Source organism: Pistacia vera, unplaced genomic scaffold, assembly GCF_008641045.1.
Source record: "Pistacia vera cultivar Batoury unplaced genomic scaffold, PisVer_v2 Contig663, whole genome shotgun sequence".
Taxonomy (NCBI): domain Eukaryota; kingdom Viridiplantae; phylum Streptophyta; class Magnoliopsida; order Sapindales; family Anacardiaceae; genus Pistacia; species Pistacia vera.
This window is the reverse complement of record NW_022196516.1, coordinates 262451-276706: the sequence shown is the minus strand read 5'-3', so window position 1 is coordinate 276706 and position 14256 is coordinate 262451. Positions and strand designations below refer to the sequence as shown.

Genomic DNA, 14256 nt, shown 5'->3' with positions numbered 1-14256 from the left:
GTAACAGTACCATCACCTCCAAGCTTGGAAAAGCAACCTATAGCAAAAAATCCATGATGTCAATATTTTTGTATAAAAGACCCACAATCTTACAATAAGAAAGATGTCCAAATATTGTGTAAGGTTGATCTGCTCTCAAAACAGGAAAAAAAGAAAAAAAAACGTTTTGAAAGCAATAGGCAACATAATTTTTTAGTATAAAGATAAATCACCTTTTCATCAAAAAGAGGGTTTATATCAATAAAGTAGTTGTCCAAGTTTAGTTCTTCTTCGGGTTCTTCTCTCACCGTGCCTGGATAAAAAGATTTGCAGAAGAATGTCTTCAAATTAGAGCAACCATCAATATGAAGTTCATTTAAAGAAGGGAATTCGATTGAATTCCCGGTGCCAAAAGTCACAAGTTTTGGCAGAACTTCAAGCTTTAGGTAGAATAGTTTAGGAAAGCTCATATCAATTATCCTTTCTTCTCCTTCTTTCCCTTTTGAGTCGATTATTACTTCCATTGACGTACAATTGCCTATCACAAGTTTATGGAGTTGGTTAAGACTTTTGACCATAGAGGATGAAAACAAAAATTTCAAGCCATTACACTCCTCCACAGTTAAGCTTTTTAAGCATTGACTATAAGTAGACATTGCCAAAGGTTGATCAAGCCATGTATTCTCAATATTAATTGAGCGCAGTTTCAAGTTCCCCAATCTTGGAATGATGACCTGTGGAAATAAACCTTGTCCGTAAACATAACTTATAAACTAATAAGAAAACTCTTTTTTACATCAAAATAAAATAAAAGATGAAAAATACAAAACATACCCTCATGTCAGAACCAATCTTTATGAATTGTGGTAGACGTTGTAGTGTTAGAGAACACAATTGATTGAAGTCAATCTTATCATTTGTTTCAATTTCATCACCACGGTCTTTACTTTCTTCACCAAAAATCTCTTTTAGGTTCTTACAATCAGTCACTTCAATTTGTTGTAGCTGAGTAATGTTTCTTGCCACCGAGGATGCAAAGAGATACTCCAATCTATCACATTTTTCTATTTTCATTATCCTTAATTTGCTAAACGACCCTGCATTGAGTTGGCCATGACATATCTTCTCCAAATTAATCAAATTACGAAGGATCAAGGACTCCAATTTGGGAAAGGCTACATTCCAAGCAACTGACTTAATGATATATAAAAGCTCTAGACAATTTTTTACAAGCAGATGCTTCAAATGTGGAAAACCATCCATATCGAGTTCATAAAGAACATTTCTAACACCATTCATTTCCTCTAGAGAAAGATCTTCAGTCATCTTCAACAAATTTTTAATCCCAGGCCCCAAATAAATGCTATTGTTGATCTTGAGTTTGAATGTTCTTGAAGTTGAAAGGTCATATTTACCGGACCACTTCCATTTTTCTCCTATAAATACCTTATAACTTTTCAACTTCTTAAAGAACAAGTCTCGTGGCATAACTCCAACATCCTGAATATGAAGATGTAAAGCTGTTAGGTTAGACAACCGCTTTAACTCTCCAAGACTAGCATTTCTTCGTCCTTGATTATCGACTCCTTCAACCTCCCATTGAACAAAGCTATTGCCCATATATAACTCTTCTAATTGAGACAAGCAGGAGATGACATTTGGTGCAATCTGTCTAAGGTTTAAACAATGGCTCAAATCTAACAACTTCAACCGAGTCAACTGTCTGATTTCTCCAGGCAACTGTTCGATATCAGATCGCAGAAAGCTAAGGATCTCTAATGTCTTTAACTCTCCAACTATTGTAACATCTCCTAGCTGGCACCCATCCAAACACAATGTTCGAATGTTCTTTAGGCAATAAAGTGATGAAGGTAATGATAAGAATTGCATTCCAGTCAAATCTAAAACTTTCAGTTCTCTCATTCCTTCAAAAAAAGTATCCGGAATTTGTAGATTTTTGTTAGTTATATCTAGCAAAAAGAACTTGAGTTTTGGACATTCCAACTTTTCGGGAAGCTCACCATAAATATCTCCAGACGGCAAAGATATAGCAGTTGAATCTTTTTTCTCCTCCAATACTTCCTTCAAGCCAGTGACATTTTGAATATTAAACATGAACTTATCTGTTGAGGCAATCAATATAGCAACAGCATGAATAATGTCATGCATTTTAACTCTGTCGTCATCGTCATCGTTATCCAACAATAAACAAGAAGCTTTTAGATGACCAATCAACCTCTGCAATCTATTCCTTCCTTCTTCTAATGTATAACCATCTCCAAAAAAACTCCAACCCATACTATATTTCAATAAGTCACCTATGGATATACTGCTGCTTGCAGTTACTAGAGCACAAAGAAGAAACAGTGTTTTTGCTTCCTCATTTTTCAAAAAATTGTAACTCAGTTCTATAGTAGAGTACAAAGTTTCATCCATATCTAGAATGCATCTTGGATTGGACCTGTTTAGTTGAACCGAGGCATCTTTCCAAGCGTGAAGGCTCTCACTTTTCAATGCATTTGCAATTGTTGAAATTGCAACCGGTAGACCTGCACATTTTGTAACTATCTGAACTGCTACAGGATGAAAATCAGGGCTTTCTGCAGAATCACCCACTATCTTTCGAAACAAATTCCATGAGTCTCCAAAAGATAAAGGACGAATAGAGATGTTCTTCTGAGTCTTCATATCTTTGTATAATACATCCAGATTTCTAGAAGTTAGCAATATCGTGAATCGCCTCACCTTGTCATCTTTTCCTTGTTTCTCAACTCCCCCGAAAGGAATTCCAATTGCATCCAAGTCGACTTTTGTCCAAATATCATCGAATATTACAAGTACATTCTTCTCCTTCTTTATCCTATTTCGTAGCAAACCAGCTCTCTGATATTCACTCTCCTGCCCAAATTCCAGGCCTAAATCAAAAGCAATTTTTTCTTGAATTTTTTTGTAGTCTGGGGTTTGTGTTACCTCAGCCACGGCCACCTCATCAAACAACTTGTTTTCCTTGGCCAGCCAAGCTACATTTTTCACCAATGTGGTTTTGCCCACACCTCCCATCCCATACACCCCAATCATGTTAACATTAGCATCCTTCAATATGTCCATAATTTCCTGCAAAACTTGCATTCTAGAATCAAAGGCCTCGAAGCCTCTAACATACATGGATTCTGTCCTCTGTAGAGCAGGACGGTAAGAAACACTATTGAAGTCCCCCTTTCCGCAGAGATCGGTGCCATCCATTTTGGCCTTCATTGCTTTTTTGCCAAGCCTGTAACGTTGAATCAAATTAGGACATGACCCCAATTTGAAACAGCCGCCCTTGTAAGCTTTATCTTCATCCTCAATGATGGATTTTGCTACCCCTTCAGTGAACTCATCCACGTCACTCAACCATTTTGTAACAACTTCATAAATCTCTTCCCCCCGTCTTTCAGCAGACTCTACAGGTCTCTGCACCATTTCTTTTTTATCTCTGATCTCCTGAACTTGATTCTTGAGGCCGTTGATGTAGTTCTGGTACTTGAACACATAAGCGATCTGCTGTTTAAGCAAACCATATATATCTGATGTAGCCTCTTCCACAACTTTAGAGGCACCAGCCAGAGCTAATTCTTGAGCCATTGCCTATTTCTTGTGAGATGTTTATGAACACTGGATATAAAGAAAAAAGTGAGAAACGGTTGATAGGAAACAAAGAAAAAGAAACAGAGTTACTAAACAAAACACTTACAAGGAAAGTTAGGTAAACATAATCTAGCTTTAAGCAAACAGATCTCTGCTAGACAAGTGCACTTGGAGCTATATCTCTTTCGGAGCTGTTCAAGGACCAGTAGTTGTGTGTTTGATTATCTTTTCTGCGAGCAAGAATCAAACAGACATGTAGTTATTAATCCCATACATCTGTTAATATATATTTTTTTTCTATTCATTTCAAGCTGAAAATAATTTAAACCACTCCATGGCCTCTATGATAATGTTTTTGGTATTGTTGTATTGGAAATTATATGCAGTATTAGAAACATGATATCTCAGATGGCCATGATTTATGAATATTATGTGCAGATAAGAAATTAATATTAATAAAAATAGGGTAATCTTTAATTAATTACATATTTAGAGATTCCAATACTCTTCTTAATAAAAGTGAAATCAAATGTTAACTTATATAAATCTGGTGTACTAGTATTGTAGCTTTTAAGTAGACAACTGAAAACCGAAGCGTCTTACAATCATCGACACATTGTTGATTCATTATTAATTAAGCCGAACAGAGGGGGAATTTATCTCACTACCTAGTGACTTAATATCTTTTTTTTTTTTTTTTTTTTTTTTTTTAATCAGTTTTGTTTTATATTTAGACAAATTTCTCTAATCCAAGAGCTAGCACGTTCGTCCAACGGGTTGTACTTAAGTGGGATAGATAAGTATGCAACAGTTGAATTAAGTAATTCTATATCTTGTTTCTATCTATCTTAAAACCTTATTTAGCCAATGAATGAGGCAATAAACACTAATTTTGGTACACCCACTAACTACTGCTAATCATCTTAAAGGAAGCGACATATTTATGAATACTGGATATAAACATAAAAGTGAGTAAAATAAACAGAATTAAATAAGCAAAATACTTACAAGGAAAGCTCCGTAAACAGGATCTTAGCTTTAACCAAACAGATCTCTGCTGTCACTATCAGAAAAGTTGAGAACAATGCTGAATATAAGTAAATGTAAATAAAGTACAGAGAATTGAAAGTGAAAACAGGAGTAAAGAAAAAACGCAGGAGAAGGATAAGAGTAAAACAAGTGCAGCTTAATGGCTTAATCTGAGAGTAAGAGCAAAGTATTCAAGGAGCAGATTGAGTGTTTTTTTCTCTTCTTTGTGAGCAAGAATAAGCAACAAAGATTAATAAAGTCTTTGTTTAATTTAAGAAACAACTCTATATTCATACAAAAAGGTCTCGTAGGAATGGATTTTGGAGAAATGATGTTTACCGAGGATTCAACGGTCAACTAACAAATATTTGTATAATTTAACACAATTTGAACTATATAAAATTATAATACAGGTAAGGAGGTAAGCATGTATAATTTATATGAATAAAGAATGACCACTATAATAATACCTGTAAAACAATGGACCAGTCAAATGAAACTTTACTTTAAGCAAACAAAATCACTTATAAAATTACGAGAAACAATATATAGTATTGAATTTGAAACAATCTTAGAGAGTAATAGAAACCAAAGAGTAAACAATCACACCCAAATAACATAAACAATAAAGAGAAAACACATGCGCGATTTATCCTGATTTACCCTAAAAATGTTACGTTTAGTAGAGTCAATATTATTGAAATATCTCCTCACCTCTCTCGTTACAATAAATATATTTACCTATGATTTGTTATATCATTCATACAAGAGAATAATAAATTTATACACTAGGTTTAATGAGAAAAACTTAATATTATTAGGATTTTTTTCCCTAAGCCGTGCCTGTTATTATTGAAGTGGTTAATAACTCCAACAAAGATAACAAAAATCAGAGTATTAAACAAAAAAGATGAATTTATGCTCATTCTTACAACTCATTCTTTGTTATAATAAGATGAACACTTTGAAAATGTGAAAGCACACAAAAAACTCAATGCTCATAGAGCAGATCATCACCACCATAATTAACAAAAACCATATTATGTGCAGATAAGAAATTAATATTAATCTTTAATTAATTACATAATTAGAGATTCCAATACTCTTCTTAATAAAAGTAAATAATAATAATGTGCAGATAAGAAATTATTTGGGATATAAAATAATCTTTTGGTTGAATAAATTAATTAATTTTGGCTCCTTTTAGTTACCTTGCTTGTGTACAAAAATTAATACTATAAACTGAAAAACAAAATAAACGGAAAAGAGAAAGGGAGAAGGTATATATGCTTTCTGCTTTATAAACGGAAAAGAGCTTTTTGCTTTTCTGCTCCATGAAAACGCAGGAAGATCAAGTTGAGTCTTAAAGAGTAATCAACAACACATGAAGAAACAATCAAGAAGAAGCAATGTGTATGATTCAACAACAGCAAGGAAGACCAAAACTTTAGTAATAGAAATGGACAAAATAGTTTTGAGAGAGAGAGAGAGAGAGAGCAATAATTGTGTATGAAAACAACTACCAATCGATGAAATAAAAAGTAAAGTAGATTCAATGAATCAACTGAAGTAAAAACTTTAATCAAAGAAGTTGTCCGTGACAAACGTGGGAAGTAGAAACAGAGGCCCATCATTCAACAACAAGGAAGACCAAGACCTGATCAATCAAGTCTCAAGTTTAAAAAACAATAAGAAAATTGTTTGCTCTGTTTTTAGATTCTTATAAGATGAAGTTTTTGTTTCTTGATTTCACAGTTCACTTTTTAGGTGACTGAGGAACCAAACTAAATACGAAGACAATATCAGTGAACATAGCAGAAACAATATGATCAGAATATTGACAGATTTCATAGTTAATTTGATTCTGAAATACTGGTTTTCAATATTTATCTTATGCTTATAACCACAATATATATTATTCCCTTTGAATAAGTTGGTTATAATCATGTCCTTACATTACTGTGATCTCAGTCAACCTAAGCTTGTTGATTGAGTTCATTGAGTTCATCCTTTGTTATTTGCAATCGTTCATGAGTGAGGCTTTCTTTGTATATGTGGTGGACATCATAGGTTTTTGTAGAGTTGGTGCACATGGAGTGTTCTCTTGAGCTCTTTTGTGACCTCCTCTACTACTATTTTTCTTTCTATCAATTTCAAGCTGAAAATAATTTATAATCATTCCATGGGCTATATGCAAATCTCTGGGAGGTTTGCTAATGTTTTTGGTTTTGTTGTATTGGAAATTATATGCACTACTAGAAATTTGATATCTCCGATGGCAATGATTTATGATTATTATGTGCAGATGAGAAATTAATATTAATAAACAATATGGTAATCTTTAATTAATACTATAAACTGAAAAACAAAATTTGCAAGCATAAGAGAAGAGCCTCGTCAACTTATAAAAGAAAATAATAAATAAAATTCGGAGTGAAGAAATAGTAGTGTACCAGTTAACGAGGAATGGACTCAATATCTTTTGAAGAATTAAGAGTTTTTGGATTGTTTTGGTGTGAGAAATGGATGACTTGGTTGTTAGAGATGAATTATGTGAGTCTCAGGAGAGGAGGAGCAGTAAAAGACATTAAGCGCCAAAATAAATGGAAAAAAGAAAGGGGGGAGGTATATATGCTTTCTGCTTTATAAAAGGAAAAGAGAAAGGGAGGAGGTATATATGCTTTCTGTAAACAAACTCCAAGAATTATCTGTAAAGGGATATGGTTGCTTCCAAGGAAGGAAAGGAAGACCAAAACTTTAATAATTCTTATGCTCCAAAACTTTATCTTATGCTTGTATCCACAATATATATATTATTCCCTTTGAAGAAGTTGGTTATAATCATGTAAAGCATCATCAGAATTCTTATTCTTATTATCAGAATTCTTATTTTTTTTAATTTTTTAAACTTTATCTTATGCTTGTATCCACACTTCCTTGGAGCCCTAATAGACGAAGAACCACAAAGCAAAATTTAAAGAACCAATCATGCATGTCCTTCCTCTTTAATGTGATCTCAATCAACCTAGGCTCGTTGATTGAGTTCATACTTTGTCATCTGCAATTTGTTCATGAGTGAGGCTTAGTTAAACTTCAAGGTTAATGGCTTGTGTACTAATTTGGGATTTTCATAGTGCTGCGTTTTCGGTAGGTCATGTGTCGAGTTACAAATATATGTGCTACAAGGAGAATGCAATGTGCCAAGAATGGAGAGATTGTGGTGTTATGATGTGGTCAATATTTGCATATGTGGTGGACAACATAGATTTTTGTAGGAATTAAGAAATAGAGTTGGTGCAGACAGAGCATTCTCTTGAGCTCTGTTATGGCCTTCTGGGAAAGGACTTTTGGTGTAAGAACATGCGTGCGGAAGTTAATCAAGAATCCCAAGTTTGAATAATTTATGTCCTACCATAACATTACAAACAATTAGCAATGTAGAAAAGTTAATAACAAAAACAAGCACACAATCAATACAACAATATACGTGGTTCGATCAAATAGCCTACGTATATGACGAAAAACAAATGTTACAATATACTCTCACACCCCTCACAATAGTCCAATCACAAGTTTTTTGACCAAATTTAAGCCAAATTCAATCCTAGAAATACTCATTGATTATACTTAATTAGATTTGTATTTATCACCATTAAAACTAAAATAAAATGGGGATTATACATTCCACCAAAATTGCCAAAAATTTTACTATAAAAGTGCCCATAAACAAAATTATATAAAAATACAATAAAACTTATAAATATATGCTGGTTTTCAATATTCATCTTATGCCTGTATCCACAATATATATTATTCCCTTTGAATAAGTTGGTTAGAATCATGTAAAGTTATTTTTTTAATATTATGTACAGTCAAAGAAAGCATCCCAATAAATACAATTTTATACACAAAATAATATAAATTTATCAAAAAGATTCATGAAAAAAAGGAATTGATGACTTTTCAGCTTAATTATGACAATGTATAATTATTTTTTCAAATTAAAGAGTCAATATATTTGGTAGACAATGAGTAACAAATTAGCGAGAACAAGAAAATCCTGTCCTTACTCTTTAATGTGATCCCAATCAACCTAAGCTTGTTGATTGAATTCATCATTTGTTATCTGCAATCTGTTTATCCTTTGTTATGATTCAAGTACTCGCTCTGTTTTAAATGCTTGTATAGAATGAAGTTGTTGTTTGATTATCCATGTGTTTCTTGATTACTAGATAATTTACATTCTGGCACATCCTTATTGTGTTGTAATGATGTGGTCAATATTTGTTATGCCCGGGAAAATAAAGGGCTGACGTGGGAAAGTCACGTCAAGGGTGACCTGCTCCCGTCAGGGCAACATGCACACGTCAGACCTGCAAAATAATATGGAGCTCACACGCGTCCATTCCTCTGCAGCAAGTCGTGCGAAGTCAGCTTGGAAAAAGGAAAATGGGACGTAAAGCCGGATTATATCCTGACAATCACACCAACCCATGGATTTAATGATGATTACACGCNAGCCCATTACCGGAGCCTAACGTTACAAGCTTGCAAAGACCTTTTGATCCTTAGTGATGTCTAGTCCACATTAGTGGAGAGTAGTTCGATACTTAGGCTTATGGAGTCTACCACCATTTGATAAACTTTATATTTCTGCATAAAATAATCCGGGAAGTTGGAAGGTGGACTGAAGTGGGGATTACCTACTCAGGGGACCGATAGAGAAAGATGGTCAATTCAATTTATGACTTCTTGGAGTGTTGAGCATTTTTTTTTTTTTGTAATAATGTACCAACAATTTTTTAGATTTGCATTGTGATTCAATCTAGGTATTTATATTTCTTTTTGTTTTGATCTTTTTTTCCTTTTTGCTCGAGGATGAGCAAATCTTAAGTTTGGGGGTATTTGATAATCCTATTTTACCCTATGATTAGTTAAGTTGTTGGGTTTTGCTTTAAATTCATTATCATTCATTTATATTTTGTTAATTTGTATTTAGTTGTTAATTTTCCTTCAATCCAATTTATTGCTGCTTTAATTAGGACTTAAACTAGGGAAATCGGTACTTAGTAACACTATCCTTGTGGGAATGATACTCACTCATCACTTTATTACTTTATGCGACTAGTGCACTTGCTATATTGTCTGTTGTAGTAACAACGCATCAAAAATCCCCTTGAACTGAAGAAGAAAGATCAGCCGCACATATTGACGTAGAAAGTAAAAAACTAAAAACCTCTCATGCCGTTCTGCCTCTCTCCTCTTTTTAACCTAACAACTCATAAATAAATAACGTGTTTTTCCTCAATTCTTCCCCAGGAAAAACAGAAATTACTTTCCTAGACCTTTCCTAAAAGATAGAATTCCAAAACTGTCAATTCTTTATCAGATATGGAAAATAGAATTCATAATCCAGCTTGCACCAGGATTCTCACAATGTAAAAGAACTTTTCTGGGCTTGGTCACTTCATAAAATTGTAGTCCTGGATGTGTAGTTTTGAATCACCTGCTTTTGATATCTGACGCTCCAATTAGGCCTATTCGAAGACTCAATACTCAGCCAGGAAATCCTTCCGCGAATAAGATTCTAGGTCTGGTTTTGCAACAACTAATGAGGGCCCAAACGAACTCGGATTCTCGCCCATAATACCTTTTTGGAAGGCTTGATTCGTCTACTTTACTTTTCCTGAAGAACGTTTTTGCAATCGAGAGATCTGACTCCATGAAAAACCTGAAAAATGTAGCACTGGTTAGAATAACAAAAAATCTGGAATTTCCTAATATTTTCTCAATTATTTCATAAAGTCTATCCAAATATGTCAAACTTACAAAATAAACTCTAATCAACTCAACTAGGTATAAAACATAATATAGAAAGAATTAAAAAAATATATAAATTACACTCTTATCAATAGTCATGTCACTGGGGCATTAGTATGGATTAGCGATTGGTGAACTGTTTTTCAAACATGATCGAATAACGAAAAATCACTTGGAAAAGCATGTAGTCAATGATTTATCGTTTGGTTATATCAGTGCACGATGTAGTCTTTTGACCTAAGACATTGTGGTCAAATCCGATACGAATGCGTATGGTTCATACGGTGTATAAGTACGAGACTAGTCATTTTTCATATGATAAAGCCTATTTGGTCATACGTTATTCATATGCAGAAATGAACGATGGTCAAGAGGGTATCCATTGACTCGGAAATATAGGATCAGGAGTACCGCTGACTCTATCCGGATTCAAGTTCCTAGACAAACGTCGATAAATGTCAGAAATCAGAATCTCTGGCCAAAGTCTATTATTAGTCATACAAAAGCAAGTTCATGATGATAAGTTCCGAACATATTGATCGACGATTCGGTAGAAGATCGAGTTTAGGATTTTGACGTTCCATGAATCCATACTCGATCAGGATATATCAATGGAGGGACTTTACCTGCATGGTACATATGATCTGAAATGGGTTCGATGAAGTATTTCTTCATTGTGGTTTAAGGACTATGGCACATTGCTAGATGTTTACCATAGTCGTTGGGCCTCTGGACAGGTTTCCAGATTCATCTAGAACCGGCTCACGGTTAATCCACGATGGACCTACATGGTCACACCAATAGCCTTGAGAAGTTAGAGAATGATAAGAGAGAGAAATGATTATCCGAAAAGGGCTAGCACCTTCCGAGGGTAATGATAGGATTTCTATGGTAACAGTTACTTAGAAAATTATTTGTGACATTTTAAGGGTTAAAATTGTCAAGTAATAATTAATTGTATTTAATTATTATATCTTAAAGCGTTAAGATAAATGAGATGAACTAAAATAACCTTTTAATAGTTAAAGGGCAAAATGGTAAACTTATGGGTTGTTAATGTAAACTAGTTTAGTTTACATGGGTCCTTGAATAATATTGATTATTCAAAGGGCAAATTAATAAATGCTTGGGCTCCTTTTAGAATAAGATTTTATTTGGAGATGCAAGTAAAAAAACAACTAATTACAAAATGGCCCATGTATATATAAATGCAAATAGTTGCATTTTAGGTCAAAGATTCATTTTGTTCACTCAAAAAAAGAAAAAAAATCTCTCTCTCTTAGGGTTCGGCCACTCTCTCACTCTCTCAAGGTGGTGTTAAAGTGTGAAGGATTCATCCTTTTGAATCTTAGCTTCTTCAAACTTAAGCAAAGGAGAAGGTATAATGTTTTCAAGCTTTATTTGAAAATTTTTGAATCCTATTAATCTAACTCTTTACATGCTTTCAATCAACATTTTCCGCCATCTCTTCATGGTTATCTTTCACCCAAGGTTGCCTACTTCTTATTTCGGTACCATTTGGATTCTACCGAAGATATCCATTACTATTCTAACTCGTCTAAGATCTGTATCTTAGACCAACTAGGACTCCCTTTCCTACTAAGGTAAGGGAATCAAAAGTCTTCCTATTCACTAAAACTCAACCTCCAAAGGACTCACAGTCCTAGTAGGACTCGAAGATCCTACAGTTACTATTTAAACAAAGGTCAACCCTCTCACAAGAGAGGACATTACACCTTTTAACCCTGTAGTTCTCACTTTTGAGAACTTCGCATCACAGCTGTAGTTGTAGTCTCCGACTAGACTTTTGGTAACCTTCTTTTTCCCTAACCCTCACTAAATTAGTCTCATTCAGCCTTACTGAATTGAGCGTCGCAGTGCCTACAGCAAACACCACCCCGGTGTTTTCTATTCGCTTCACGCTTGTTTTCTTGCGTGTGCAAGTATAACGGATTGCTGGTGGCATCAACCTCACAAGATCAGACCCTGTAATACCCAAGATGTCAAAGGTATGTTCCTAACTCAAAATAGTCCTTTAGATGTTAATTTTATGTTAAAAAGCATAAAATCTAACAAAGGGCAAAATAGTCAATTCATTTGGAATGGTGTGAATCAATTATCCATAAAAGGGTATTAGGGGCAAAATAGCCATTTTCCCTATGGATAAGCATTTCAAAAGTCAATGATGAGTAGGCGTAATTGCATTTAATGGCATTAATTAAGTAATAATTATGTTTAGTGTTAAATGACCAAAATGCTCTTATATAAAGAATTAAGGACTTATGAGTTATACAATTAAAATAATTGGGCCAATAGCATAATTTTGAAAAATTAATGAAATATTTTCCTACAAATGAGAGGAAATTCGTTCAAGCCGATAGAGATATCATTTCTTCAACCTTTCTTCCATTTTCTCTCAAATCTTCCATGAAACAAACTTTCTCTCTCTAAGTTTTAAAGGAGTATTTCATAATTTTTCAAGGAAAACAAGATAGGAACCTTGGATCTTCAAATTGAAAGGTTTAAGGTAAGGATTAAAAACTCTAGTTTTGATGTGATTTGAAGATTTGAGGTAGATGTTGAAGTATAATATTATATATGTAGGATTAAAATGTAAAAGAAGATAAACGCAAAAGATTTGGTGGGGGAATTCTTTAAAAAGGTAAAGAAGAATCTCTCATGACTTTAGGAATTATGCTAGGGTTTGTAGATTTTAATAAAACCTTAAATTAAGGTTTACAAATTCATGTAGACACCAGCTTAACAGGAAAGAGATTGAAAGTAATATTTCAATTTTAGTAAACCTTAAACATGTCTCTTCTTATAATAATCACTATTTATTATTCATTATACTAAGTGTGATCAATGTCATTTGGATGTGTAATTGTCAGTAGTCTAGCCGTCAAAGCTTGGCAGAACAATCCCGATTTAAACGGAAAGAGATGAATGGAAAAGTTAAATGGGGAACGTTGGAGACCAAATTTTTCGAAAACGCCAGATTTTGCACCATAGTGTTGATGTAGACTTGGACGTGTATAGATTTGCAATAATAGTTTAAAGACTTCAAGTCGCAATTTGCAACCCATTCCTGACCAGCTTCCATGCATTCAAAATATTATANGTTGGACCATCTCACGCTCTAGCCCATCAGTCACACGACCTGTTATCGACTCTATGGATAAGACCCCATGACCTAGTCACAATTAGACTCCGGGTCTTCAGCCATGTAGCATGATACTTAGAGTTGGCCTCACTCCTCAATGAGACCACGAATCCCATGGAAGCTCTAACCACCCCAACTTCCTATAGATATCGAGGTCGACCCTTTCAAAAGAGGCATCAAAACTTACTCTGAATTCCTCTCTCTCACTCTTATTCTTGCTCTCTCATAAATCACCATTCCAAATCGTAGAGTCGAGTTCTGACCACTCTACACCGATAATTGTGCTTAGCTAGCTCCACGGTCACGGTGAACCCTATCTACCCTATCTCATTTTTTACCCTGCTAAATGCCTATCAAACCATGCTAATTTGAGCATTTAAGCACTCTGACACCACACCGGTGTCAAGGACTTCGCGTTCACCTTTCTTTGTGTCTCTATTTGTAGGTCTACAAGATTATCAATGGCCTCTTTCTCACGGGATCATACTCACAAGCATCCACGGTAGATTTTGACTATCTACAACCTTTAATATTGTCAAGTTGAGTCGCATAATAACAAGAAAATTAGCGAATCATCATCATGCTACACTTTAATATAATGATAAAGTATATAGTTTAGTGTGGTCTAGCTTGTCAAT

General features: G+C 34.2%; 2 protein-coding genes across 2 annotated transcripts in view; both read right to left on the bottom strand.

Annotated features, from left to right (window-relative positions):
• Positions 1-1060, bottom strand: part of LOC116112566 — a 48849-nt gene extending 47789 nt beyond the window's left edge. The window contains exon 1 of the mRNA XM_031398694.1: positions 814-1060. Coding sequence (XP_031254554.1) covers positions 814-1053 — 240 coding nt within the window. The 5' untranslated portion in view covers positions 1054-1060. The remainder of the gene's footprint in view (positions 1-813) is intronic.
• A 70-nt stretch (positions 1061-1130) lies between these two features.
• On the bottom strand, positions 1131-3603 carry LOC116112519 (disease resistance protein At4g27190-like). Its single transcript, XM_031398652.1, has 2 exons — positions 1210-3603; positions 1131-1154 (listed from the first exon to the last, which is right to left on the bottom strand). The coding sequence occupies exons 1-2, from the start codon at positions 3601-3603 to the stop codon at positions 1131-1133; spliced, it is 2418 nt and encodes an 805-aa protein (XP_031254512.1).
• Positions 3604-14256: the final 10653 nt, after the last annotated feature.

Coding starts and splice junctions, on each gene's coding strand:
- LOC116112519 (XM_031398652.1), bottom strand. CDS start 3,603: ATGGCTCAAGAATTAGCTCTGGCTGGTGCCTCTAAAGTTGTGGAAGAG. Junction 1,155..1,209: donor CACATTTGAAGCATCTGCTT/GTAAAAAATTGT, acceptor CTTGGAATGTAG/CCTTTCCCAAATTGGAGTCC.